Below are 26,721 nucleotides of genomic sequence, written 5' to 3'. Positions count from 1 at the left end.
AGCTGGAGTGTGCTAGGGATTTCCTCCCAAAGGATTAAAGCTGATTCTGGAGAGGCAGTGCTTGGGACTGATGTACATAAGAACATCAGAGTACATAAGAACAGAAGAGTAGCCATACTGGGTCAGACCAATGGTACATCTAGTCCAGTATCCTGTTTCCAACAGTGGCCAAGCCAGGTCATCAGAAAGAGTCCTAGAACATCTTAAAATGCCAGCAGTGCTTGTGGTGGCCACATGGCGTGGTCAAAGGGGCATGCCTTAAGGGGCATGCAAGGCCCCTTGGGAGCCCCTTTGAGCTCCAAGGAGCAAGGAGGAGCAGCAAGATCTTTGATGATGATGGGAATGAAAAGGAAAACTCAGTTTAAAGCTCTGTAATTATGAGTATGCCTATGAGTGGCTCTATGGATAAACATGTAGTGACTGCTGAGGGTAGGGAGCATGTGCCTCCCCTGATGGTGTTTCCATCAGCTTGTGGAACTGAGAGAAAAGGAGATCCACACCTTCCACAAAAATGCAAACAAAACAAACCAGGAGTCTATCTCCAAGAACGGGTACATGAAGGGGCGGGACAGACCGTATTTTCGAAAAAAATGGGCTTTTTTTTTTTTTTTTATAATAAGGTTTGTGCCGGGCAAATGCATCAGATTTGTGCGGATTTGAGCTGGGCGGTTTCATTTTTCAGCGATAATGGAAAGCGAAGGCGCCCAGCTCAAAGACGAACAAATCCAAGGCATTTGGTCATGGGAGGGGCCAGGATTCATAGTGCACTGGTCCCCCTCACATGCCAGGACACCAACCAGGCACCCTAGGGAGCACATGTAACAAGTAAAAAAAAAAAATTAAATACCTCCCAAGTCTATAGCTCCCTTCCCTTGGGTGCTGAGCCCCCCAAACCCCCCCCCCCCCAAAACCCACTGCCCACAACTCTACACCATTACCATAGCCCTTATGGCTGAAGGGGGGCACCTAGATGTGGGTACAGTGGGATTTGGGGCAGTTTGGAGCGTTCCCATTTACTACCACAAGTGTAACAGGTAGGGGGGGATGGGCCTGGGCCACCTGGCTGAAGTCCACTGCACCCACTAACAACTGCTCCAGGGACCTGCATACTGCTGTCATGGAGCTGGGTATGGCATTTGAGGCTGGCATACAGGCTAGAAAAAAAAGTTGTTAAAGTTGGGGGGGTTTTGGTGGGAGGGGGTTAGCGACCACTGGGGGAGTCAGGGGTGGTCATCCCCGATTCCCTCCGGTGGTCATCTAGTCATTTAGGGCACTTTTTTGGGACTTGTTCGTGAAATAAAGGGTCCAAAAAAAGTGACCCAAAAACGTTTTCCTGCCACACAGTCCCAAAAAGCGTGATATAAGGTATTTTCCAACACCTTACACTTAGGACAGATAGGCAATGGCAACCCCCCCCCCCCCCCCCCCACACACACACACGCACATGAACTTAGAGCAATAAGCTCATCGTAGGACCCGGAATGAACACTCTCGGTAGCTGGCATTACTAGTGAGCTGTGAATTGCTCTGAATAGCAATAGAAATAAAACAAAATAAAACATGGAAAAGAAAATAAGATGATACCTTTTTTATTGATTGATACATTTCTTTGTCAGATCGGAAATAAGCAAATGTTGGTAGATGACAGTATATATAAGTGAAATATCAAAGCATTCCAGTGACAGTCTAACAGGATGGGGGTGGATAGATGAGAGACAGGAAGAGGGACAGGTGAGATATGCATGGACAAACCAAAAGAGGGTCCAAATCCTCCGCAAAGCACACAAGCAACCACAAGAAGAGTGGAAGAAACCAAAAGGACCAGACTGGAGACCGCAAATAGTAAGAGCACCAAAATAGTTTTATTAGTACCCAAAATAAAACTATTTTGGTGCTCTTACTATTTGCGGTCTCCAGTCTGGTCCTTTTGGTTTCTTCCGCTCTTCGTGTGGTTGCTTGTGAGATATGCATGGAGACAGGAGGGTGACAAAGCAGTACGATTTTCAAAGCAGTACAATTTTATGGTTTATAATGGGCTAGAAAACCCAGATCTTTAAGTCCTGCCTGGTGGGTGTCAAAATATTTAATCATTCTGACTTCAAAGGTCTTACATTCCTGTATTGTTTTAAAGTTCCCTTTAAGGATTCTTATCATGAAATCACTGGTACAGTGTTCTGGTTTTGAAAAGTGCTGCCCCACAGGCGAGACATCTTTATTGGTACTAGCATTTTTCATATGGTGTCTATGTAAATTAAATCTCTTCTTTAGCATCTGACTTGTTTCTCCAATGTTGCAGCCTTCGTTGCATTTTTTACACTGCATGATATATACCACCAGGGGCGTATCTGGACTCGGGCGGTAGGGGGGGCCAGAGCCAGAGGGAGGGGGCACATTTTAACCCCCCCTCGCCACCAATGACACCCTCCCCCGCTGCTGTCACTTACCTTTGCTGGCGGGGGACCCCAACCCCCCGCCAGCCGAGGTCCTCTCTTCCATGCAGGCTGCGCCGCTGCAAGTTTCAACGCTTCCTGTTCTTCTGAGTCTGACGTCCTGCACGTACAACGCGCAGGACGTCAGACTGAATTCCAAATTCTGAGTCTGACGTTCTGCACGTTGTACGTGCAGGACGTCAGACTCAGAAGAACAGGAAGCGTTGAAACTTGCATCCTGCACGGAAGAGAGGACTTCGGCTGGCAGGGGCTTGGGGTCCCCCGCCAGCAAAGATCGGCGACGGGTTGGTGGCGGGCGGGCGGGAGGGGGAGGTGGAGAGGGTCTGTGGTAGGGGGGTCCAGGGCGAAATCTGCGGGGGCCCAGGCCCCTGTGGCCCCACGCAGATACGCCCCTGTATACCACATTGGAAGATGAGCACGTGAAAGATTCCTGTGAAATGTTTTGGCATAGTTTGCAGCTGGATATATTGCAAGGATATATGAGGAGAGGGAGGGGGCCTGGAACTCGGAGGGAGGGGGGCCTGGAACTCAGAGGAGAGGGAGGGGGATGGAGGAGGAGGGTATGCACCAACTGTAAATAAAATAAATTTCAGCATCCCCAATCATTTTGAAAAGTTGGCTCCTATGAGCCTAGTAGCCCTCCATGTGACTCTGGGCAAGTCACGTAACCCTCCATTGCCCTAGGTACGATACTTAGCTTCTGAGCCCACCAGGGACAAAGGAAGTACCTGTGTATAGTAAAAGTAAACCACCTTGATTGTACACAGAACTGTGGTACAACAAATCCCATTACCCATACCCTTACCCTAAATGCTCTCTGTGGCTGTGGGAGGCCGACAGTTTGTCTTGGGTCACAGTGAGTGGCAGTCTTAGCAACAGGATCACCTTCCCAGTCCAGTACTCTACCCCAGGGGTTCACAACCCAGTACTCAGGTTTTCAGGTCATCAAGTTTATTTGATTTACTGCAGTATCATTATAAAGCATCTTAGCGGTTTACAATCTCACTTTTAAAGTGGGGTAAGTAGGATTAAAACAACAACATGTATGCAAATTCATTGTATGTATCCTAAAAACCTGATGATGCTCTGGGTGTGTCTTGAGGACTGGGTTGAAAACCATTGGGATAACCATTAGGTCAGTTGTTTTGCCTTATAATTGCCCTAAATTCCTCAAGAATGTTTAACCAGAGCTTGTTTTCATCTCTGTGAGAACTATCCTGGTTCAGTGGTGCCTCCTGACATGAAACATCCACTGAATTTCTGGCTGAACAAAATATACTCAAGTGTGCAGCAGGAGCAACATAAATGCATTCAAAACATACTTTAATCTAGCACCGCTTTCTGCTTTATTTCTTTCTGATAACATGAAGATTTTTGACAACATACTATTTTGCTGAAACTTTTTTCCAAGTATCACCAAGGAGCATCAATGCCCCAGTGGAACAATATGCCAGGATATTGCCAGGGGGATTAATATGCTATAAAAATAACATGTAATGTTTTTAGTATATGCTCAAAATTGAGATCTCTGTGTGCTTATTAGAAATCTTTCACATCTGGAGCACAGAAAGAAGAGTGAAAATTATGCAAACCAAATGTGTCTTGCATTCCTGATTTTTGCTTTCTTCTCAAGATTTTGCAGGAAATCTGTTTGTTGCCTTTTCTTTGACCCTGGCCTCTGATTTGATAGATATACTGTATAGCTCCAGGAAGTGGCCTTGGTCTAGCAGTTGTTACCAGACAAGTGATGAATAGAGAAGGTTATTCAGGATTACAAGGCAGTACAAATGCACAGCCAGCTCAGATGGCCATAATGCTGGTGCACAGAAGTGTCTTTGCATACAAATTTCCTCAAAAGTGAAAGCTGGAGTTCTGTAAGACCTAGCTAGAAGCCTGTTAGCAGTCAAACCACAAGGCAGATCTGGAAACAGGGCCACTGAGCGGGGGAAGGGGCAAGATTCCCCGGGCCAGGCGCTGGCAAGGCTTCCGGAGGCAGGCAGAAGGTTCTGCTCCCTCGATTTGTCTCTCTCCTGCTATTGTATGTTGGGACCCAGGTGATTGCGTTAATGCGATAACCCGGGTCCCGGCACAAGGAACAGGAGAGTGACAGACTGAATGATGAGCAGACGCAGGAAGGTAAGGGGTGGAAGGGTGTTGGTGGCCAATGGGTGGGGGGGGGGGGGAGGGTGGAGGGGGCAGGCCTGGCTCTGTGTCTCTAGGCAGCCTTAACTGGAAACAACTCTTAATGCTTCCCAAGGGTAGTGAGAAGTTCTCCAATAGGCAACATCTTGCAGATCATTGAGAATTCTTTTCATTTTATCTGATAGAAGGGAAGCAATGACAGAACACACGGGGAAATGACACTTTAACTGCCCCTTGTCTCAAAACACATTACAATTCTACCACTGAAAGCCTATCCTTAAAAAAAAAATTATTCTTCATAAAATTTGCACAATAAAGCACATTTTACATTCTAACTAGATAACATTTGCTACTTTTCTGTACAGTTTTTTAATATTTTTAAAAAATGATCACTTATAGGGCCTGACTGACTTATTTTGATTTATTAACGATCTTTCTGCCAAAGACAGTGTATAGTAAGTTTAAACCAGAAAACGGGTCATAATTTTCATAGATGAAATTGGAAAAAAAAATTACTTTGTACATCAGGTCCTTAAAGTACCCATGAAAATTTGTATCCAGGAAAAAAGATTCAGTTCTATAAAGCTTTTTCATAATGATTTTTAACTTCTGGCTACTCAAATTCTCCAGTTCTGATAAACTACCAATATAACATCTTAAAGTCATATAGAAGACAATATAATGAGTCTCTCTGTAGAAACTTATAACCCTGGGGTACGTTTACACACTTATTTTCAAAGGGAAATTCCTTAGAGTTTCCCTTTTTTTGAAAATCCCAACTGAACACACAGGCCATGTGCCATGAACCAAGTACTAGCCTACTTTGCTCCTGCATTGAATGAGGCTGATGATATGCACTAGAAAAAGTCAGGAGACTGAAAAATGCAGTCTGTCCATATATTTTGCCTCTCTGACCTGATTTAACCTTCTTTTACTTGCAGGTAGGGGGCAGTAAATAGAACATTATTTTATATGAGTAAACATGTTTTCTCTTGTAAAATACTTTGAATATTGCTTCCATATTATTCTGACATTATATCAGCACAGCTGTGTACTGAATGAGACTTGAATAGAAAAAAAGAAACAAGTAAACAGATTGCATATGATGTAGTGTTTTTCTGATGGCATTACAAAAGATTTACAATGCTATTTACAGATGTTTTTGATGGAATTACAGAATTATAATGTGTCATAACATGTCAGTTATTCTTTACATCCTTATTGCATGTATAATTCAGTATAGCTGGAGGCCCAAACCTGTCCTGGGGAGCCCATGGTCAAGTTTCAGGATATCCACAGTGAATAGGCAACAAAAGAGCAGATCGATGAGAATTGTCCAAATTTCAAATTTATTCACCACACCAAAGCATAAAACACATAAGTAAAAGCTCAACATGACCATGTTATTTATTAGTTATTTATATTATGCTTTTGTGTATTATACCGATGTCTCATAGTTGCCTGTTTTAGTTCAGACAAGTCTTGTGGTTTATTTGTTTTTAAATATTCTTATGATTTATACCAGCATTTTTAAATGTATTTATTAACAGTTTTTAATAGCCCCTGATGAAGCCCTTGAGAGGGCGAAACATGGCCATGTTGGGCTTTTAATTATTCATGTGTTTTATGCTTTGGTGTGGTAAATAAATTAGGAATTTGGACAATTCTCATTGATCTGCTGTTTTGTTACCTATCTTAGGTCTTGTGGATCACCTGCCTTTTTATTTGTTTGTTTTCTTGTATTCGCAGCAAATATGCATGATATTTGCGTGTGCTACCTCCACCATGTTCAAATCTATATCTTGCATATTCGTTGTGGATATCCTGAAAACCCAACTGGCTGAGACCGCTGCAATTTAGCACATCTGACGTGGAATCCATAAGAAAATGTGTTCAGGACCAGCTAGAATTGTTTTTCTTAGCATCATTCCTATAGCTCGTACCAGAGGCACATGGGGTAGATTCAAGAAAAGTCACCAAAAGCTAGGCACCAAACATTTGAGTGCTAAGCGTTGGTTCTGTAATGGAAGTTCCACATGGAATTTCCATTACAAAGTACTAGTGTAAGTCCGCGTTGATATGCCTAGCTTTAGGCTCAAGCACTTAGGTCAGCTCAAAGGCTGTTGTAAGTGTTTGTGCCTAACTGTAGCAGTTAGGTGCATAACTACATGTATCTATAACATGTGCATGCAAGTCCTGGGCATGCCTCTGACCTACCCAGGGCTGCTGAGAGCAGTGGCATAGCCAAGGGTGGGCCCGGATGGGCCCAGACCCACCTACTTTGGGCTCAGGCCCACCCAGTAGCAGCACATCTATGAAGTGTCTGGTAGGGATTCCCAAGCCCCACCAGCCAAAAATTCCTGTCCTTCCTGCATACCAGCCTTCCCTTTGATGTATTCCCGCCTATGCGAAAGCAGAAAGTTGCATCAGAGGGAAGGCTGTGGAGCCAACATGAGCAGTGTGTATTATTTGCTGCTTGCTGACAGTGAAAATCTGCTATTTAAAAGGTATAGGGGAGGGGGATGTTTGAGAGACCATATGGCATGCAGGCGAGAGAGGGAGAGGCCAGATCACTTGTGGGACAGGGTGAAGTTCTTCTGCCTACCCATCTTGGGCCCAGGCCCACCCAAAATTGGGTGTCTGGCTATGCCCCTGGCCGAGAGACTGAGCCGGGGCAGGGCTGCTGCTGCCAGGCCCCTCCCCCAGGACCACTGCTGCCGCCGCCTCCCCCAGACCGCCGCATAGCTAGACCACAAAAACTGGGCACATTTTGCCCCACTTCCCTGCCTCCTGCTACAACTCCACATACCTTGGCTGGCAGGGGTCCCCAAGTCCCACCAGCAAAAGCCTTCCTCCAGGGCTGTTCACCGCATTGCCTGGTGAGCACGCGCAAAGTGAGGGGCAAAGCAGCCACAAGTCAGGCAATGCAGCAGAGAACAGTGCCGGAGGAAGGTTTCTGCTGGCAGGGCTTGGGGATCCCCGTGGCCCCACCAGCCAAACCAGAGACCCCAAAGCCCTGTTTTTGCTCCTTCCCTAACTCTAGGCAAGGATCAAAGAATAGTACTAAGTGCAATTTTTTTTCAGCGCCATATATAGACTTTCACCTAAGTGGAAAAAGTTGGTTGTCCAGCTGTATAGAAGTTGGTGGTAATGGACAGAACTCTACACATATCATTTGAGTCAAATGAATTCTGTATACCAGATCATTATAGAGATTTGTATTCCATGTACTTGTCTCTCTTCTTCCATATTCTGAAATCTCCAGGTCTTGTAATGGGGTTAATTATACGATATGCTACAATACCGTTGGATCTTGACAATGGGACTGCCTATAGCTGTGAGAGACTACAAAGCAACCCATCAACACTACTTGTGAATATCACAGACCATGTCTACGAGTACCAGTACCAGAGGGAGATCAGCCAGCAAAATGTCAACAGTCACCACAGTGATGTGATGTTGCAAAAGGTAAAAGTACTCAAAGCATCCTATTTCTTATCTGCATTTATCTATCATTTGTGCCTGATCATAAGAATATGAGAAATGCCATACTGGAACAGGCCACTCCTGGCTCTGCCAGTCCAGGTTGTTTGGAAGAAATACCCACCAGGTCCCTCTATGTAGGTCTATCATCATCTGTTATTCACACCCAGGTCCTTGCAGCAAGGGGTGGCATTCCCATGCCTACTTAGCTAATAGTTATTAATAGACAAGTTCTTTCTGAAATATCCAATCTTTTTCTTTTTTAAAATTTTGAACACAGTTATTCTATGTCTTTGAGTACTGCCTCTCACAGTAAATTCTGCAACTTTAATTAAATGTACATCCGTTAATTATCTATGGGGTCCTTTTACAAAGCGGTTGAGAGTGTGCCATTTCACGGGGCTACAAAAATATTTTTGTAGCGCCGGTGTGTACACAGCAGTAATCCAGTTACCTCTAGGTTAGCGTGAGAGCCCTTACCGCTACCTCAATGAGTGCTCCCCACCGAAATGCCCCCCCCCCAAAAGTGCTTCCTCCCGAAATAGCAGCGCGGCAAGTGCTTCACTTGCCACACGACCATTTCTTTAAAAAAAATAAAGACCTCCCTTTTACCCGTTACGGTAAAAAGGGTCTCGGTGCGCATCAAAAACGTGCACCGACGCCAGCGCAGGCCCCCTTTTGCCACAGCTTCGAAAAAGAACCCCTGTATTAGGAGTGAGCAGGTCATGAGATTTGACCATTCATTTGGGGGTTTTAAAAAAATTGTCATTTTGGGGGCGATGTCAACAATAGCTTGTACTATTGATGATGCAAGGAAATAAAAGAAGACAGGAGGAGCCTCCACGGAAAGTCAAAGCAAAACAGCAAAAGTAGGGGCTGACAAATGCGCAAACCAATAGGGAGATAATATCTCATATCAAGGACCCGACACGGTCCGTGTTTCGGCGCCAAAGCGCCTGCCTCAGGGGTCACAATCAACTTTCTCTGAGAAGAAGCTGATAGGCTTGAATAATTCCTTTATGTATGCAAGTTAATCGGGTCCTTGATATGAATATTCTGAATAAACTGGTTTTTGATATTATCTCCCTATTGGTTTGTGCATTTGTCAGCCTCTACTTTTGCTGTTTTGCAAGGAAATAAAAGAAATGGTCAGATTTTTTTTTCCTGTTTTCATTTAAAAAAATGAAATGCACATCCCTAGATGTAGTTCCATGCCTTCATATGGGTAAGATAATTGGCTAAAGCATTTCTGCAGAAATGGTCTCTGCAAAATTGTTATATGTACGAAAGGTTATGCGCACAGCCTGTAGAGGCATACATTTGAAAAGGCATTACCAGTGGCGGAATTGGGATGAGCTTTGAAATTAAACACATACTTTAGAACATTTAGACTACTACAATGTATTTTATACCTGCTTAGCAGACAAATTAACAAGAAATTTTGTAGTTTGTATACAAAGAGTAAGGTTAAACTTTTTGACTTCTATAGTTATGAGAGGTAATGCATTTGTAAATTGTTTTGCTTCTCTTTTAGGCCTGAAGGGTGGTCTTTCAAAAGGCTGAATACATTAAAAGACAGACCCCCCCCCCCCCCCCAGTTTACTAAGCCATGTTAGTGGCTGACATGCACTAATGCCAACACAGCCCATTCACTTTGAATGGGCTGTGTCGGCATTGCCTCACAGCTTAATAAACAGGGGAGAGAATGTCTTAGTACCAGCCTATTTGCCAGTTAAGATCTAATCAGGAGATGTACCTGAGTATTACTACTACTACTACTACTACTACTACTACTATTTAGCATTTTTATAGCGCTACAAAGCGTACGCAGCGCTGCACAAACATAGAAGACAGACAGTCCCTGCTCAAAGAGCTTACAATCTAATAGACAAAAATAAAGCAAGCAAATCAATTAATGTGTAGAGGAAAGAGGAGAGGAGGGTAGGTGGAGGCGAGTGGTTACAAGTCAAAAGCAATGTTAAACAGGTGGGCTTTCAATCTAGATTTAACTAACTACATTTAAATGGCTTTTCTCCTGTGTGGATTTTCTGATGCTTGGTCAGTGTATTCTTCTCAGTAAAGCTTTTACCACATTCACTACTTGCAGTATTCTGTAAGTTTAACGTGTAAGTGTATAACCTGCCCATGACCCATAGGAACAGTCACACAGTAAAGCAAATGGATGAGTCTTCCAACATTCAATCACATATACAACGGGAGCATTCTCAGGGATATATAGTTTATTGAAGAGCAAAGTAAACCCGACACGGGACTATATTTTGGCCTGAAAAAGCCTGTCTCGGGTCTGTAAAAAGTGCATAAATATGCCAAGTCAAACAAACAAAATATATATATATAAAAAAAAATTAAAATTGTACATGAAATACATAAATATGAAAAACATTCCCTCGGATTCTATACAGTGCACCTAGCGTTCCGCAATGAAATCCAAGCGTATTTTATAACAAAGCGCATGACTTAATTGGCTTAACAAGCCAATCAGCGTTAATAGCATTTAACAAGCAATAATGAGCAGTATTTGGCAAGAAATAGAATTTATGCACACAGCTCACTAAGCGTATTCTGTAATGTAGTGCGCCTAACTTCTAACATGCACAAGCAAAAAGGGGTATGGTTATGGACGGGGAAATGGGATTTTCATGGGTGTTCCAAAATTTATGCATGTAGTTATAGATTATGGCCCAGTGCACCGGAATTTACGTCATGTTTTGTTGGTGTAAATGGACACACGTAGTTTTAGGTGCTGGGATATCAGTTAAGCATATTCTATATACCACGCCTGTCACAAAACGCCTAAATCACCCACCTGGGGTTACCCTGTGGCCACTTAGAGGGTCTATCCACAGCACAGCTCAGGTCAGCCTGCATGTGCTGCTTGTGCTCTACACTAGTACCTTCCTCCCACTGACTGGGTCACAATCGCCTCTGCGTGAGTCTCACACTCTCAAATTATCCCCAGTGACTTATAGGTTACTGGAGCCACATTCCTAGTGGCCCCACATTTCCCAGAAAGCACTCATAGACCCAACACACAAACCACCAGGATTCTTTATCAGTCCAGGCAGAACGAACAAACAAATGTGTTTATTCTCACACTGGAGCAATGAACAAAATAAATGTGCAATTAGGATACAGTAATGGGTAACTGAAATATGGATCAATTATAACACTAACCAGACATTTGTATACTGGCTAAACAGTACCTGGGAAGATCAGGACATATAATTGTTCACAGATCCCTAGCAAAGAGATCGGTCTCCCTTTTCTTCCAGGCTAAGACTGAAGCAGCAGTCAGCACTACTGGGTAATTTCAAACTCCAGGCCAATCCGTGCCTAGAACAATCAAGATTCAAATAAAACTGGTTACATCACTACAGACACTTCCTAGTATCTGTGTGCCAAAAAAAGAAAGAGAAGACAGTCCTCTGTAACAGCTTTAAGCATAAACATGCACCATCTGCTGGCCAAACAGGATCGCTACACGTTACTAACTGTATCTGATATCCTGAAATGACAATGTTAACAAATCTGTGTAAGCCACATTGAGCCTGCAAATAGGTGGGGGGAATGTGGGATACAAATGCAATAAATAAATATAAATACACTTCAGAACAATGCAGGAAAATATCCAATACATTTTACATTCTTAAAACACACTGTTTCTTCAAAGCATCTAAATCTAGGTGCCGCTTATAGAATACACTTAGGTGGAAATGTTTTCTGCACAGATTTTTTTTAGGCACCATATATAGAATCCCCCCATTATGGATAATTAAAATATATTAATTAAAAAGACTATTCACAATTGCCTGTGATTTGCTTTACACATCTTTCTCTTGAATATAACAGTTATATGGCTAAAAAAAACAAAGTAAGCCAAAACAGCATACGAAAAATATATATGTGTCAATTTGTGTGCACATAACACCACATTTGAACGTATACATTCATGTGCACATGTGTTCATCTGTTCACATGAATGGAGGGATGGATAATGAGTAAAAATATATGTTTCATACTGGTGTTTGAAGCTAAGGAATCCACAGGAATAAATAGACTGCACATGCACAGAAAATATGAGTGTGTATGTGTATATCTATCTATTTATATCTATCTATATCTATCTATATATATATATATATATGCAAAGAACAACTCATAAAGAAACTTCAGACCGCTCAAAATACAGCAGACAGGCTTATATTTGGCAAAGCACGATATGAAAGCGCCAAACCACTCAGAGAAAAACTACACTGGCTACCAATCAAAGAATGTATCGCTTTCAAAATCTGCACCTTGGTCCATAAAATCATCTACGGTGCAACCCCGGGATACATGACAGACCTCATAGACCTACCAATAAGAAATACAATCAGATCAACACGAACATGCCTAAACCTCCACTACCCAAGCTGTAAAGAACTCAAATACAAATCAACCTATGCATCCAGCTTCTCCTACATAAGCACACAACTGTGGAGCACACTACCAAAAGCTATGAAAACCATGTATGACCACCTGACCTTCTGGAAAGCACTAAAAACCAACCTGTTCAAAAAGGCATACCCATCCGACCCAACCCAAGTGCCTAACCTCGCAATACAGCGAAACCAAAGCTCATAATAGATTCTATGCAATTCTTCCAATCTACGATTCCCCAATGTGCCTATAACACATGAACCTTATTCGTCTACTACAACTCTCTGTATTTGTTTCAGTACCGGAAATGGCAATTGCCTCTACGGTATTATGTAAGCCACATTGAGCCTGCAAATAGGTGGGAAAATGTGGGATACAAATGTAACAAACAAATAAATGAATATATATATATATAAATAATCCCACATAGCTGACCTTCTTGCTGACAAGATCTAAAGAGCATTCTTCAAAATAAAAACAGGAAACATTCTACAATAAGCAATAAAATAACAATTGTGATTTTAAATACAACTTGAAAACTATTGTTAAAAAGCAGGGAACTGCATATTTTTAGCAATGGTACAGAAATCAAAAGCAAAAATAACTGTATATTTTTGGCATTTATACAGAAATGCAAATATAACATGAAAAGTGTATATGCATTAGTGTGGCCTTAACTGCTGTGTGACCATATCAAAATAAAGATAATAGTTCCACCAAACAGGCATCTTAAGGGAAGAAAAAATTGATTACTAGTCAGAAAAAAAATAAATTCTACCAGCAGGATTCTGTAAATATAATTCTGCCGGTAGGTGTTTATCTCCGTTTAAACCCACTTCAACCTAAGCAGTTCAACAATTTAAAGACATACATAATTATCAACAAATATAACATACAACACAATTTTAAACTACTGCAGTAAAATACTTCTCTGGTTTCTTAATCTGCTCAGTAAAACCAAGGACATCATACTACATAAAATATCACTCAGGAAATGGCGCCCTTTTGAACTCCTGCATTGACGAATTCAGATGCAGAAAGCCTGGCAATTTTGTTCAATAACATGGGCCCTTGTACTGAAAAAAAGCAGCCCCCCACTTTGTATCTGCATAGTGAATACCCTTCAAAGATGGCGCAACCAGCTGTATCACTCCATCAGATCTTAACATTCTCGATGGTTTATACAACCGAATAACCTGCTTCAAATATAATGGTACATCAAAAATTGCCTTATACACCAATGTCAAAATGTTGTGAGCAATCCTGTACTCCACTAGCAACCGGTGTAATCCCCAAAATCATCTCTACTGCAGAATTCTGTACAACCTGCAATGCTTTGCACTACGTTTTAGCAATCCCGAGATACAATGCATCAACAAGAAATACTTTACTTGTTGTTAGGACAGCCATCCGATGGAACATATGAAATGCTGTTTAAAGCCACATAAATATGATTCTGCTTGTTGATGTTATCAAAGGGGAGCTAATGAATTCATGGTTGGTTCTTAGTAAAGACATCAACAATGCGTATTAATGAATGCAGTAGTCATAAAACAAACAAACCATTGGAAAATCGACATTTGCAATAGACCTTAAATTTGAGCACTGATGAAAAGAAAGTTTTGAGTTAGAATGTTGAGCAAAAAAAAAAAAATGGGGTGGGGTGGGGGGAAGTATCCACCTAAAATATCAACGGCGTAAAATAAAAATCGATTGTCGTAAAAAATAAAAGCTAGTAATTGTGGCTGCAAAACAAAGTGCACACTGGAAAAGATGACTGTGTGATTTCTAAGCCTAAATTAATGAGGGGAATACTAAGGGCCCCTTTTTACAAAGCTGCGGTAAGAGGGGCCCTGTGGTAGCATCAGCGCTTTGATTTGTCGTGCACAGAGGCCTCCTTTTACCAGTTAGGCCGGGCCAAGCTTTTCCAGCAACCCCTTGGCTTGGTTGTAGGCCTCAGCTTGTACCATATTTTTACAGCGGGTAAAAGGCTTTTTATTTAAAAAAAAAAAAGGAAACAGCCGTGCGGTAAATGAACCACTTGCTGCTTGTGTAACAAAAAGGTGGGAATATGAGCCAGGCTATCCAATAATTGGACCTGAAGTTAAGTTTAAAATAAAATTTAATAATATTCAAACAAATAATAATAACACAATTCCACATTAAAAATGACTCGACACAACGTTGTGTTTTGGCCGGATGGCCTACATCAGGAGTCTTGTGGCTAATGACGATGATAAAATATGATCATCAAGTGACGTGATGAAGAGAACTCAAGTCATGAATGAGAAATGTGCAGACAAGGATTTAAAAATGGTCTTGCTGCTTGGCCATTTCCTGGGGGAGCCCTTACCCCCACCTATTTAGGAGGCAGTAAGGGCTCCAGTGCTATTCTGGCAGTAACCAGGCAGTGCATGAGGATGCTTGATTACCGTCGGGTAAGCCCTTGGTGCTAAAAATAAAAAAAATATTTTTTAAGTGCCAGAAATGCGCGCTGGGGGCAGGCACTACCACCAGGCTCCTGAGGTAGCCCAGTGGTAGTGCCAAAATGATGTATAGCAAAGTGGTGGTACGGGTACCACCATTTTGTAAAAGGGGCCCTCAGTGATAAATGGTATTCTGTAGTGCTAAAAAAAAACAAAACACAAAAAGACAAAAGCTCAGGATCTGACCGTGCCTGAACTGTAAGAAATCGTATTGTTGTTCTTAACCACATATGAAGGCAGAACACTAAAGGCCACATTGGGAAATGTATACTGAAGACCTTATCTGAAAAGTGAAAATAGAAGTAAAGATAAACTTACCGGGAGAAAATCATTTAGTCTGCATACGTAATGAAAACTGTCTCTAGTGAAAACGCAGGAACAGCTGAAATGCTGCACGTGCAAAGTGTGACGGAGAAGCAAAACCTTGTTTTCACATTGCAAAGAAGCCAAGCCTCATTTTGGTAATTTGGGTAAAACAAGCCTTGTTACAGAGCAGAGGTTCTCAACCCAGTCCTCGGGACACACATAGCCAGTCAGGATTTCATGATTCCCACAATGAATATGCATGAGATATTTGCATACAGTGGAGAATTAGGGCATATAAGTATTAATGTCTTTTCCATAGAGAAGTGTGGGAAGAAATGTTTCAGCTGAAAGGCCTATGGGTAAATTTTTACAGCGTTATCTCATGTACATGTTCTTCATGCATAAGTTCTGATGTTTGTGGGTAGATGAGCTCTAGTTTGCTTTAATTTTAGTACCTTCAGAGATAACCAGCTCTAGAAGTACAAACTGTACAAGATTACAATGTGGGTTTTTAAAAAAATTGTTATTTAAGTATTTTTCTCTTTTTCTGGGTTGCTTTTACTGCTCTCTAGGATGGTCCAATTGTGAATGCATAACCCCTTTCCACTGTAGAATAGTGTATTGCATCATTTGTCCACTTATTTTTCTAACTCCTTTTAGTCTGTCTTATCTAACTTTGCTTATATGATATGCTGTCTGTTATAATGTTTTATTGTGTACTGTGTTGATGTTGTAATGTGACATACTATGCTATACCTTGTATTGTTGTTTGAATAATTGTGCTGTTGTAGTTGTAATTGTCTATTGCCTGTGTTTGATTTCTTCTTGCTGTACATCACCTTGAATGAACTTCTTCAAAGAAGTGGTAAATAAATCCTATTAATAAATGAAATACCAGTTCTTGATTTTTACCATCTCTATTTTTCCTGACAGATGACATTTGACTCTGAAGTCTTCTTCAATGTATTACTGCCTCCCGTCATATTTCATGCTGGGTATAGCTTAAAAAAGGTAAGATAATGTTCCTGTAAAGGAAAACCTATGAAAGAATTTTATTGCCTTTATGCTGATTAATTAGGATAATCCGAGACTGATGTATTGCTCCTTTAAAAAAAAATGCCGGATTTAAATCTACATATAAAATAAATAAATAAAGGGGGTGGGAGGACCTTCCAGTTATGTCACATACTCCTATAGGACCCAGTGTACTTATCTGGAAAGTTTGAGTTCTGATCCCATTGAGATTGTTGTGGATTAGCTGGGAGGGTTGAGGGGGAAGCAAAGCAGGACATGGGCTAACAGTTTTCTCTTCCTGTCCTCAAACATTCCTCAAAACACACACACCCTCCATTTTCTTGTCTCTAGGCCTGTCCCCGCTAGCCTCTAGCTCAGTGCTTCCCAAACTTTTATACAGCATCTTAACTTAGTTTCCAGGTTCTCTCTCTTTCTTTCCCGCCCACCCTCCCTTCCTCTACTGTCCCACGGAAAGGCGATATATCAAATATGTGACCCTTTACTCTTTATCCTTTATCCCAAGGTGTTCAGGCCTCGCCTCTCTTCCTTGGGGGCAGTGATGCAGCAATTGGCAGCTATAGAAGATGTATAGTGTACAACCCTATACATCTTGAGCATTGAGCTTCCATTCTTGCTGAAAGCCTGCTAACTCCCACCTCCTCTCTGAGACAGGAAGATAGGAGGTGGCAGGAACGAGCATGTTCAGATGCTCAAAGCCCCACACTGGCCACTTTTACATCTTCTGTAACTCCCAACTGCTGTGTCACGTCCTCAGAGGAAGGAAGGTGAGGCCTGAATACTTCAGGGTGGAGGGATCATGGTGGAGGGGGTGTTGGGGGTGGAAGAGACAGATGATAGGGGCCAAGGGGGAGAGAAGTAAAGAAAAAAATGCTGGACCACAGGGGCTGGGAGGCTTGAGCTATGAACCAAACCTTGGTAGAGATGGGAGGGTATGGGTATACAACGGAAAGTTTACCTAGGGCATTGGATACCTTTGGGCCGGCCCTGAGAATAACTCTAAGTACAATGGGTTAAAAAGTGTTAGAAATTCATGTGACCAGATAAGGAAATGGCAGATCCCCATTCCTCTCCCTTCTCTTATCAATTCTCCACTCTTAACAAAAACATGAAGGCAGCAGAAGTGGTAGCCACACATATGCGCAGGACATTGGTTTCAGATTGTACTCAAAGAATCCAGTACCCTGCATGCAAAGTGTACAGAAAGGTGGTATATGGAGAATCCCTTTTTTGCTGATTGTTTTAACATCTTATTAATGTTGAGACTTGAGCCTCATTATATCATTTCAGATTGAACAAGGAAAAGAGTAAAATTCTCTGGCTTGGCACCCCTGTGCCTGAAAATTTAATGGTAAATTGTTTATGCAGGGAAGAGAATTTGTAGTGGAATCTTATTTCAAGGTATTAGGAGTCCTGTTGGACTCCATGGAAAAACAGGTTGCAGCATTAGTAAGTAATTATTTTAGAAAATGAGGTTACTTAGTTATATTAAGAGTGTTTTGACTTTTGCAATGTGCTCTATGTGGGATATGATGAAAAACTTCTGAAAAGTGTGCAACATCTCAAAATACGGCAGCCTTATTTGCTTGCTAATGACATAAATTTGATAGTTTAAATGTAAGATTTATGATTTTGAAATCTATAACTCATTTTATTCCTCAGCGACATTTTTTTCGCAACTTGGGGTCGATCTTAATGTATGCCTTCTTGGGAACGGCCATCTCTTGCTTTGTCATTGGGTGAGTAAATAAATAAATAAACTTAGGTGACCAACATAGTGGGGATCAAGAGGCTTGGAGGAAAAGTTCATAATTAATTATTAGCCAGGTAGACTTGGGAAAGCCATTTTTAATTGGAAATTAGTTATGAAAAAATAGATCTAGTTTTTAGAATCTGCTAGGTACTTTCGACCTGAACTGGCCACTGTCAGAGAGAGAGAGGATGCTGAGCTCAATAGGGCTTGATTTGACTCTGTATGGTTTTTCTTAGATTCTAATGTTAAACCTAGGGAGAGTGGACCAGCAGGCCTTGAACATGTGTGGATGCTCAAGTCTCTGTGCCAGCCAGTTTCAATATGTCTTGTATAATGCTGATTGTAGCATTGTTGCCCTGGGGAAAGGGAGGTAAGATGCTGAACACTTTGTTAAAAAGAAGGGGAGAGATGCTGGAGACCACAGGGTGGGAGTAAGGGTTGAGAAGTAGAGAAAGAAAGAGATGCTGGACATCACAGAAAGGGGATTGAGGAATAAGGAATAGAGTGATGCTGGATGCCATGGAAGGATATGGGGGGGAGGGGGGGGGGATGCTGGACTATGGAATGGTAGAGAAGGGAAGAAAAGGAGAGATGCTGGAAGTAGAGTTGGGGTGGAGCTCCCCCACCCTCAAAATAAAAAATAAAAAAACCAAAGCCCAGGTGTTCTTCATGCATAAACCCAACTCAGGTGTAGGTATGTTCTAGGGTAAATTTGGGGTTCAGCACAGACAGCGATATAATTTTTCATATGTACTTGATGCATGGACATTTTATACCTGCTCCCAAGTAGCTTCATTTTAGCTGTGATTTTCTGCAGCTTTTGTGGAGCACTTTTATAAAAAAACACAGCTGTTTGAGTCCTTATATTAAAAAAAACAAAAAACCCTCAAATAGGTTTATATTATTTTCTTTTCCTACTAAAGGGACCTGTTCTAATTAAATGACTTATTTTACTTTTAGAAATGCATGATAATGAACTGTTAGCATATTAGCTTGTTTAGCTGTTTGATTTTATTATTTTTTTGAGGCTTCATATTCAGTTTTAATAGCTATAATGTAACTGACATGATGTTAGCACATTTAACAATTAGAATGAGCTATATTATCAAAATTAATTTAAGCCAAATTCTAATGGGGATAAAGTGGTATTGGAAAATGTAAAGTGTTGCATTAGGTCAAGTCTATAGTGTGTAACTCAAAACTGTACAAATAAAAACATAAAACTGTCAATAAAATGAAGCTGAACATTTAATTTTCTTGCCCTGGGCAATTGAACGCATAGAAGGATACACTGGGGCTTGGTTGCTTCCTGTGTGATGTCACGTAAATGTGATGCAGGATAGATATTCTGCTCTTCTTAAAATCAAATACACCAGTTCAACTTAAGTTCAGTAGTTGGGGCGGGGGGGGGGGGGGGTGTCAAATCCTCTTTAAAAAATTTTCTTATACATTTCATATATAAGCTCAACGCCATTTATCTTAATTTTATAATGGACCCGCTGGCAACATGGGCCATGCTTCGCCTTTGGCTGCATCAGGGTGCTGTCCTCAACTTCTAGTTCCGGCTGTTCATGCTTGTATGTGGACTTAATCCTACAACTACAAGGAGAATTATAACTATGCTGCAATGATAAATTCTGTGTCAGAGTTCTTGGAACCAGGTAATTCCAACAGGTAGAGAGTAAAGGAAACTGCTAGAATGCTGCTTTCAACCTGCTCTGAATAACCTGATTTTTACAGTGATACCACTGTGAAAACTTATTTCCTCTTCTCAGTCACTATAGGGCTTAGTTTCAAAGCACTTAGAATTACAAGGTTCCATAGATTACTATATAGCTTTGTGCTTTGAAAATACACCTCTCTCTCTCTCTCTCTCTCTCTCTCTCTCTCTCTCTCTCTCTCTCTCTCTCTCTCTCTCTCTCTCTCTCTCTCTCTCTTTTTAACTCTAGTTATTTTATTTTTATCTTGTTCACCCATTTACATCACAGTGAGGTTTTTACCTTATGCTGGGTTACTAATTTGTGGCTGAAGAATAACAATGTGGAACTAATTAAATTCCTCCTACAAATTAACCAAAGCTGTTTATGGTGAGACTGTTCTCAGACCCCTGGTTTCTACAGTCTCTCTCTCACTTGCTGTGATACATATGCATTATTCTTGGGAAGCAAATTGGACTATATAATCTTTCATAAGATTAGGTCCCTGGAGAATAGTTTGGAAAGCAATTTATAGCTCTCATACTTGCTTACTTAAAGGATAAGAGTTTTTGCAGCCGTAAAATGACCTATGTTTTCCACTCTGGATTGACTGGTGTGGGCTAGGCATATTGGGGGGGGGGGGGGGGGATTTTATATTTGGCGTCTAAAAATTCCACGCAGAAAACATTTCCGCATGCGTGTATTCTATAAGCGGCGCCTAGATTTAGGCATAGTATATAGAATATGCTTAGTTGATATCCCAGTGCCTAAAATTATGCGCATCCATTTATACCAATGAAAACATGGTGTTAATTCTAGCACTTAGATTTCGGTGCAGAAGGCCATATTCTATAACTATGCACGTAAATTTCAGAATGCCTATGGAATTCCCATTTTCCCACCCATATCCATGCCCCTTTTTGTCTGCGTGTGGTAGAAGTTAGGCGCAGTACGTTGCAAAACACGCTTAGCGAATTTTGCAAGTAAATTCTAATTATTGCCAATTATTGCTTAAGTGCTGTTATCAGTGCTAATTAGCTTAAGCCAATTAAGTTACACGTGTTGTTGAATCCGCTTAGATTACAATGCAGATCTCTAGGCATGCTATATAGAATCTAGGAGATAGGGGGTAAATCTGTAAAGTGGGCGCTAATGTAATTGAGCACATAAATGGCCAGAATATTAGGATGTGTGAGTGCACATATACATGTAAATACCAATATTCTGGCAACACACTATTCTATAAAAAGGTACCTAAATGCAATAGCACAGTTATTTTATTTTCATCTATTAGGATTTATTTACCACCTTTTCGAAGAAATTCACCCAATGCGATGTACATCAAGATCAATCTGGACATAGGCAATAGACAATATCAACAGAAAAATATATTCAAATAACAGTACATATTCCCTCTAATTCCATAAAAGTTACCAAAAATTGGGAAATTTAACTGGGCAATTATTGGCACTAATTAAATTTAATTGGACTTTACGCACGTAAATTTAAGCGTGGGATCTGTGTCTAAATTTTACAGGTGATCTGAAAAAAGGGATGTGGAAATGGGAAGGTCCTGGATGGAACAGGGGTGATCCTAGCATTTAAGCGTGTTCTAAAAGAAGGGGGGGATATGAACCTAATTTAGGGGCCCTTTTACTAAGGCACGGTGGGCTCTACGCCCGTGCCAAAATGAGACTACTGCCAGGCCAGTACACCCTTCTGGTGGTAATTTCAGATTTGGCACACACCTATAACACCTGGATTAATTATTTATTTCCTCCTATGCACACTGGTTCTGGCAGTAATCGATACTTGGGGCACACCAACCGGTCACCGCACGTGTAGCATGTGAGCCTCTACTGCTAGATCAATGAGTAGCATTAAGGGCTCAGGCCGGTTTTGGGCACGCGCTGGTTTCATTTTTACTGCAGGCCCTTTTCCCTTCCCATTAAAAAAAAATGTTTGGAGATATGGTCAAAACTGGCCCGGCGCATGCCCAATACATGCTCCTACACTACTGCAGGCCACTTTTTACCACAGCTTAGTAAAAGGACCCCTTAGGCATGCACATTTTTCAGTTGGTGCAAATGGCCATGCCTAAAGTTAGGTGACTCCCAGTCATAAGCACTGTTCTATAAACCATGCCTAACTTCAAGCGTGGTTTATAAAATAGTGCTTTTTTTGGCACCATATATAGAATGTAGCTCATTATGGCACAGTATACTACTTACAACATTGACATAATACACAAGAAAACATCTTAATAGACGGCATAGGGTGAAAGCGAGAGCATATAGATAGATAATGTAGAGTAACAGAAGTTACAGGATAAGGGGAATAACTTGTAAGTGGAGTCAGAGAGGTGCATGAAAAGGATTTCAATTCCAGTAGGAGTGGATTAGTCCCCCTGGATGGAGTCTAAGTATAGGCAGGGCACACAGTTTTCTATGTAAATTATATGATAGTATAATTTATGTATGTGCTTCATTTTATTTTATTTTTTCTTGAAAAAGTAGTAAAAAGTGAAAAATGCAACTCTGGTGTACTACAGGTGGATGAATCAGTTTGGCACTTCCTATAAAAGCAGTTGGGAGAACATCACTCCTGGACCTGGTGATTTTTAGTCATGTCTGTCTATTTTAATTTAATTTGGCACCCTTTTTGTTGAGTTCAGGTGAAAGTGGAAGTAGTTTTTTAGACTGAACCACAACTTGGAGATGAACTGTAGCTTGTAAACTTTAGGAAGGCTGAGCTGGTATCCAGCTGTTGATATGTGCAGTCAAAATGTAACATTGTTCCTTTGGCTGCATTCCAGGTGGAGAATAAGTAGGAATAAAAAAAGAGTATGAACTATGTCATCATTTTGCAGAACAGTTTTCTATTTAGACACTGTCATCAAATCTTTATGTAAGGAAGGTAAACAAGAACAAGAGGGAACAAAAAGGAAACCAGGATGGTTCACCAATGAGTGGCCAACAAAATAAATGCAAAATATGTGGCAGTCATAAAATAAGAAAGGATGCAGGAAGAGAAACATAGAAGGGGCACTGGATAAAACTAAAAGAATCAAAATGAGTTTCAAATTTAATTTAAAAAAAAAAAGGTTTCTACATAAGGACATAAGAATAGCCATACTATGTCAGACCAGTGGCCCATCTAGCCCAGTATCCTGTTTCCAACAGTGGTCAATCCAGGTCACGAGTACCTGGCAGAAACTCAAATAGTAGCAGCATTCCATGCTACCAATCCCAGGGCAAGCAGTGGCTTCCCCATGTCTATCTCAGTAGCAGATTATGGACTTTTCCTCCAGGAACTTGTCCAAACTTTTTTTTTTAAACCAAGCTTAAACTCTGCTACAGTTAAGGTCAGTGAAACATTGCTTTGATGATGCTTCCTTATACGCATTAATATATGCCACATTAATATATGCATTGTTGATGTCAGATTATGGTAATGTTATGCAGGTGTTAAATATAAAGCAATTACAAACATTACAAAATGTGTCAATTGGAATATTAGACAATGCTCACAAATATGGTGATATCATACCTTTTATATAAGTACTACCACTGGCCCCCAGTTTCCTCCAGGATAAATTTTAAGCTCCTGAAGATAGTTTATAATACATTCTTATTCACCTTGTACACCAAATAGAGCTTTAAGGTCCTTTGACAACCATAGGATGTTGATGCCACACGTAAGTAGGGCCTCTGGAGATTGGACTCGAAAAGGATCATTTCTGTGCATTCACATGTATATGTGCACTCATACATCCCGATATTCTGGTCAGTTATGTGGTCAATTACATTAGCACCCACTTTACAGATTAATGCACTGTCTGTAGAATAGCTTACCTTAAAATAATTTGGGGTGAGGTGAAGCAGACCCATGAAAATTCAAAACAAATTTAAAAACCTTTTTATTGACTCAGGCATTTGAGAATAATTAATAGTTATGAAGAAGGAGTTTGATGAAACATGATTATAATAAACATAAGGATTGGTGACTAGACTTTTTCAGGTATATTAGTGAATGGAGGAAGGGTAAAAATGGAATTGTAAGACTGAAAAATGCTATGAAGCGCTATGTGGGGAGAATCATGAGGATAAAGCAGATGTGCTTAACTTTTGTTCTGCCTTCATTGAAGAAAATCCTCAGTCAGCTGATAAAGGTACATATGAAAATGAAGTTGATATTATACCGGTTACAAAAGAAAGCATTTATAATCAACTTGAAAAACTGAAAGTAGACAAAGCCATGGAGCTGGATGGGATCCATCCCAGAATCTTGAGGGAGTTCAGAAAAGTTATGGCAGCTTTTCTAAAAGATTTGTTTAATAAATCCGTAGAGATGGGGAGGTTCCGTGTAATTGGAGAAGAGTGGATGTGGTCCCTCTTCACAAAAGCAGAGACAGAGAAGATGTCTTACTTGTATAATTGGAAAAGTAATGGAGGACCTGCGCAAGGAAAGGATAGTGAGTTTCCTGGAATCTAGTGGGCTACAAGATCTGAGGAAGCATGGTTTCACCAAAAGAAAAGCACGCCAAACTAGTCTGATTTTTCTTTGGTGACCAGAGAATTGGAAAGTGGACACATGCTGGATGTAGTCTGCTTGGATTTCAATAAGGTCTTTGACACATTTTGTATTAAGAGGCTCATAAATAAACTCAGTGGGCTAAAGTTAGAAAACAGTGGTGATTTGGATTGAAAACTGTTTGTCTGACAGACAGCAGAGGGTGATGGTAGATGGAGTTTAATCAGAGGATATAAAGGTAAGTTCGATTCCCACTCAAGGCACAGGCAGCTCCTTGTGACTCTGGGCAAGTCACTTAACCCTCCATTGCCTCATGTAAGCCGCATTGAGCCTGCCATGGGTGGGAAAGCGCGGGGTACAAATGTAACAAAAAAAAAGTAATGGCGTTCCTCATGGATTGGTACTGGGACTGACTCTGTTCAACATATTTGACGCAATATTGCTGAAGGTTAGAAAAAGTTTGCCTTTTTGTGGATAACACCAAGATTTGCAATAGAGTGGACACCCCAGAGGGAATAGACAACATGATAAGTGATCTAAAAAATGAGAAGACTGATCAAATGTTTGGCAGTTAAAATTTAATGCAAAGAAGTGCAAGGTGATGCACTTAGGGTATAGAAATCCAAAAGAGCAGTATGCACTGAGGCTCTTCAAAGACATAAAATGACTTGATGCAGTTCAGAGGAAGACGTCGAAAAAGGTACAAGGTTTGTGCTAAAATCACATGAAAAGAGACTGGAGGACTTGAATATGTATATACTAGAGAAAAGGAGAGAGAGAGAGAAGGAGAAGCAGAAGAAAGCCATGAAACTAGTAAAGTCTAGATACACCTTGGACAAAGGCAGTAGGTAGTAGTTCAGATGAAGAACAGAGATAATAAGCAGGATGGTACGGAACCAAAAGTGAGGCCAAGTATGGTAGGGAACCAATGTGAAGTGCATTATAGACAAGTGTAAGAATCTCATACTTGAAATGATATTGAATTGGAAGCCAATGATGTTGATATAATAGAGGTGACACTTTGGTCATACTTCCTGGCCCTACAGAGGAGCCTAATAGCCATATTCTGGACTGACTGATGATGTTTTAGGGATGATTGTGGAAGGCCTGCATAAACTACGTTGCAATAGTCCAGATGCAAAGTGACAGTAGCATGTAGGATGCCTAAATAGAAAGAGGATGTTATTCCCATTACTTTTGCCCAGCAAAACACCTCAACATGGCTGTTGAGGTGTTAATTGGGCAAGACTAGGGGGAACTAAGGCCGATGCTGGACAGACTATTTTGAGATCTGTGTCCCGCAAATGGCAAAAGACAGATGAAGATTGGGCAACTCCAATATTGTGTATCACTTATTATCACATGCAACGAGTGAGGGTGCTGTGAATTCAAGGGGGAGAGGAAGACATCTTAGCAGGTTAAATACTATTCACAATACTTGGGATTAATATATGGTTTTAACCAAGACTACATTGTATAATTGCCTATATGTGGTTGGCTTGATGGAAACTTGCCAAGCAGTGTTTTAAGCATTAATGACTATAACCTGTATGGAGTGGTGGGTGCAGCTCTGGCCGCCTTGTGAGCATACAGAATGAACCGTGTGGGTCTTTTATTTGCCATCATTTACTGTGTTACATTGTAAAGATGTGTTCAACGTCTGTGCTGCATAAAGGCCAGAATTAATTTAAAACCAAGAATTAACATTTTGTTTGGACTGTCTTCTAATTGCCAAATAAGAAAGCCTAACATATTAGTACAAAGAATTTTAACATTTCAGCTTGCCAAACAAAATAGATCATGTATTTGCATGAGCATTAAAAAAACTCTTGCTTCCAAATAGAAGAAACTGATCCAAGTTCCTGATATTTCTGGGAAAACAATTGGTGTACTTTTTGCCATGTGTTCCAGAGAGGAGGTGTCAGTCAGTAGTTACTGGAGATCTCCCAAGTTCACTTTAACTCCTTGGGCTTTAGTATAGTCAGTTTGACTTGGGTCAGAGTACTAACAATAATGACGTTGCACTTGGGAATTTGCTGTGTAATGTGCAACAGGACAACAAAGGCTATATCTAAGGGACTGGTGATGTATACAGGGCTGGCTCACCATTCGGCAAGACTAGGCAGCCACCTAGGGCAGTTGCTCCAGGGGGCAGCAAAGAGCAGATGTATTCAGAATAAAACAGACCCTGACAGCCTCACAAACTCAAAGAATTATTAAAGTGTACTGTTACCTGCAAAAAGGGGGAATAATTTTCCAACATCCCATTTACCTGGGCAAATGACTGTTGGAAATTGTCCTTATTACATGTGTGTGCGTGTGTGATTATATATACTCCCCCCCCCACACCACCACACACACACACATATATATATATATCAAAGTTGATGTATTTGGGG

General features: G+C 40.9%; 1 protein-coding gene across 2 annotated transcripts in view; it reads left to right on the top strand.

Annotated features, from left to right (window-relative positions):
* SLC9A9 (solute carrier family 9 member A9) overlaps positions 1 to 26,721 on the top strand; it is a 514,180-nt gene that overhangs the window by 30,856 nt on the left and 456,603 nt on the right. For both annotated transcript variants that reach the window (XM_030216056.1, XM_030216057.1), the window contains exons 2-4: positions 7,858 to 8,060; positions 16,241 to 16,318; positions 18,002 to 18,078. In XM_030216056.1, coding sequence (XP_030071916.1) covers positions 7,858 to 8,060; positions 16,241 to 16,318; positions 18,002 to 18,078 — 358 coding nt within the window. The remainder of the gene's footprint in view (positions 1 to 7,857; positions 8,061 to 16,240; positions 16,319 to 18,001; positions 18,079 to 26,721) is intronic.

Source organism: Microcaecilia unicolor, chromosome 10 (assembly GCF_901765095.1).
Source record: "Microcaecilia unicolor chromosome 10, aMicUni1.1, whole genome shotgun sequence".
NCBI classification, from domain to species: Eukaryota; Metazoa; Chordata; class Amphibia; order Gymnophiona; family Siphonopidae; genus Microcaecilia; species Microcaecilia unicolor.
This window is presented reverse-complemented; position numbering and strand designations above follow the sequence as displayed.